The sequence below is a fragment of the Alosa sapidissima genome, chromosome 7 (genome assembly GCF_018492685.1).
Source record: "Alosa sapidissima isolate fAloSap1 chromosome 7, fAloSap1.pri, whole genome shotgun sequence".
In the NCBI taxonomy this organism is placed as follows: domain Eukaryota; kingdom Metazoa; phylum Chordata; class Actinopteri; order Clupeiformes; family Clupeidae; genus Alosa; species Alosa sapidissima.
The window spans coordinates 4,842,107-4,845,128 of NC_055963.1; the positions used below are offsets into that span (position 1 = coordinate 4,842,107).

A 3,022-nucleotide genomic window follows, 5' to 3' on the forward strand; every position below is an offset into this window, starting at 1 on the left:
TGAGAGAGAACACTTGGTGAGTGAAATGAAAACATAAACCATAAAACAGCATTGTAGCGCAGGTGTGCAGTACAGGATCTGCAAGTGAAATTCCTGTGAACAAAGAGCCCAAACCAACCGGTTCTCCTCCTGCATGTGATGCACAACACCCCATCAGCCTGTCAGAAGCCCAGCACAAAGAGAGAACTCTCAGAGTTCCTCCTGCATGTGATACACAACACCCCATCAGCCTGTCAGAAGCCCAGCACAAAGAGAGAACTCTCAGAGTTCCTCCTGCATGTGATACACAACACCCCATCAGCCTGTCAGAAGCCCAGCACAAAGAGAGAACTCTCAGAGCAAGCATGTCTACTATCTACAGGGACCCAAAAGTGAACATTAGTTTAGGCTTTGCCTTTGTTTGACAATGTTTAGGATGTCTATGTATTAGAACTAGAGAAAGCAATCTACAGAGGGATACTGTAACTTATGCATTTGATGCATTTTGCATGTTGAGTTTGACCTTATATGATGAAGGCTTACTCTTAGTGATGAATTGGATTTCATGATGGCTCTCAGTATGGCCTGGTTTCTAAATCTTTCTCTAGCTGGTAAGGTCATAATGGACATAATTGACTTTCTGTCTCAGATTGCATCTGGCATGGCGTATGTGGAGAGGATGAACTACGTGCACAGAGACCTGCGCGCAGCTAACATCTTGGTGGGGGATAACCTCGTTTGCAAGGTGGCTGACTTCGGTCTGGCTCGCCTCATCGAGGACAATGAGTACACCGCCAGACAGGGTGAGCACGCCATCTCCTCTCTCTGCGGCTCCTCTCTGAGGGACTGTTTTACATGCTGTATGATGTGCTGAACGAATGATGAAGTGGTGATGCGGACTGCAGTGGAAGCACAAACACCTCACATCTCTCCATCTCTATAAACACCTCACATCTCTCCATCTCTATAAACACCTCACATCTCTCCATCTCTATAAACACCTCACATCTCTCCATCTCTATAAACACCTCACATCTCTCCTTCTCTATAAATACCTCACATCTCTCCATCTCTATAAACACCTCCCATCTCTCCATCTCACATTCCTCCATCTCTATAAACACCTCACATCTCTCCATCTCTATAAACACCTCACATCTCTCCATCTCACATCTCTCCATCTCTATAAACACCTCACATTTCTCCGTCACTATGGAGCTGTATGCACTCATCTCTGTTGTCTGTCCTGCAGGGGCCAAGTTCCCCATCAAGTGGACAGCTCCCGAGGCTGCTTTATATGGACGCTTCACCATAAAGTCAGACGTCTGGTCCTTCGGTGTGCTGTTGACCGAGCTGGCCACCAAGGGCCGGGTGCCATACCCAGGTACAGAGTCCCTCCCCCATGACCCCACTCACAAAAGCAGGAAGCAACAGTGCAACAGTGAGCACTAGCTTGGGTCAGAGCAGGACAACAGCGCAGAGTCCAGTTAAGTCAGAGGTGGGGGGCGCTGTGGCGCAACAGGCTACAGCGCCCATACCATGTACGGGTCCAAGTGCCCACAGGTTCGAATCCGACCTGCGGTCATGTCCCGATCCCACCCCATCTCTCTTTCTCCCACTCACTTCCTGTCCATCTTCACTGTCCTGTCGGAATAAAGGCTAAAAGCCCAAAAAATATACTTAAAAAAAAAAGTGAAGTCAGAGGCTGCAGAGAGAGAGTGGGGGTCAGGGTCATGGGAAGTGCAAGTGTGTTGGGCTGGGAGTGGTGTTAGGCGAGGAGGCATCAGAGAACGCCCCAGCTCTGGTAGCAACCGCTAGCACATTCCACCATCAGGGAACTACAGACCAGAATAGTTTGGATTCCTGTGACTGTGCCGATGGCAGTGGCAGGCACGTTGTGGAGCGTAGGGGTCAGATGGTCGCATGTGTCTTTATGAGAGCATTCAAGTGAATAGGTACAGAACCAGAGAACGCTCTGTAGGCCAGCAGTAGTGATCTGAATGTGATGTGGAAGGCTACAGGTAGTATAATAGGTACAGTAGGATTAGCTTTGGGCTTAACTGGATTTGTGTCTGTCTGTCTGTCTGTCTGTAACTGGACTCTTGCGCCCACCTCAGGCATGGTGAACCGTGAGGTGCTGGACCAGGTGGAGCGAGGCTACCGCATGCCGTGTCCGGCCGAGTGCCCCGAGTCTCTGCACGACCTCATGCTGCAGTGCTGGCGCAAGGAGCCCGAGGAGCGGCCCACCTTCGAGTACCTGCAGGGCTTCCTGGAGGACTACTTCACCTCCACAGAGTCGCAGTACCAGCCAGGAGAGAACCTCTAGAGAACCTCTAGAGCACCCGGGTCTCCGTGTCCACGCGTGGCTGTGTGTGTGTGGCGTTCCGTGGCGTTCCGTGGCGTTCCGTGGTTCTCCAACCTCAACACCTGGAGAGCATGGAGCTGATCTGATAGTTATGGTCTTTCAGTTAGTCATCCCTACTGTATGGGAGCTGTTGTATTCTTCACAGGAGTGATGGTGGTGGTTGGGTGGGGTTGGGCAAGCTGGGGTGGGGTGGGGTGGGGTGGGGTTGGGCAAGCTGGGGTGGGGTGGGGTGGGGTGGGGTGGTTGGGGTTATGTTGGTCGGGCTGCAGGTCATGTGTGATTGATCAGAGCTCTGGCTCTTTTGTTCAGCCGCGCTCTGCTTTCTTAAGCCCCCTCCCAGCTCACACCCCCTCTGGCAGATGCTCCAGATCTGTCAGTCAGCCTCTACAGTACCCCCCCCCCCCCATTCTACACGTTGTGTGCACCCCCATACTCCACTCCCTACACAAAGACTGCTGACACGCATGCAGACAGGGTTCAACGGGTTTATTCCATAGTCCTCATTAGCTCGACTGTCTTTCTCATGTACACACACAAATGTAGACGTACACACACACACACACACACACACACACACACAGGCACACCACATGAAAAAGACAGCCTAGCCTGTACAGTACATTTGTAAATGTTGTGTCTAAGTGTGTCTGTATGAGTGTATGTGTATGGGTGTGTATG

At 51.2% G+C, this 3,022-nt stretch overlaps 1 protein-coding gene across 2 annotated transcripts in view; it reads left to right on the plus strand.

Moving 5' to 3' along the window:
* src (v-src avian sarcoma (Schmidt-Ruppin A-2) viral oncogene homolog) overlaps nucleotides 1-2,519 on the plus strand; it is a 38,893-nt gene extending 36,374 nt beyond the window's left edge. The window contains exons 9-11 of one of the 2 annotated variants that reach the window (XM_042098875.1): nucleotides 629-782; nucleotides 1,232-1,363; nucleotides 2,097-2,519. In XM_042098875.1, coding sequence (XP_041954809.1) covers nucleotides 629-782; nucleotides 1,232-1,363; nucleotides 2,097-2,305 — 495 coding nt within the window. In that variant the 3' untranslated portion in view covers nucleotides 2,306-2,519. The remainder of the gene's footprint in view (nucleotides 1-628; nucleotides 783-1,231; nucleotides 1,364-2,096) is intronic. The other variant, XM_042098876.1, reaches the window with a different exon arrangement.
* Nucleotides 2,520-3,022: the final 503 nt, after the last annotated feature.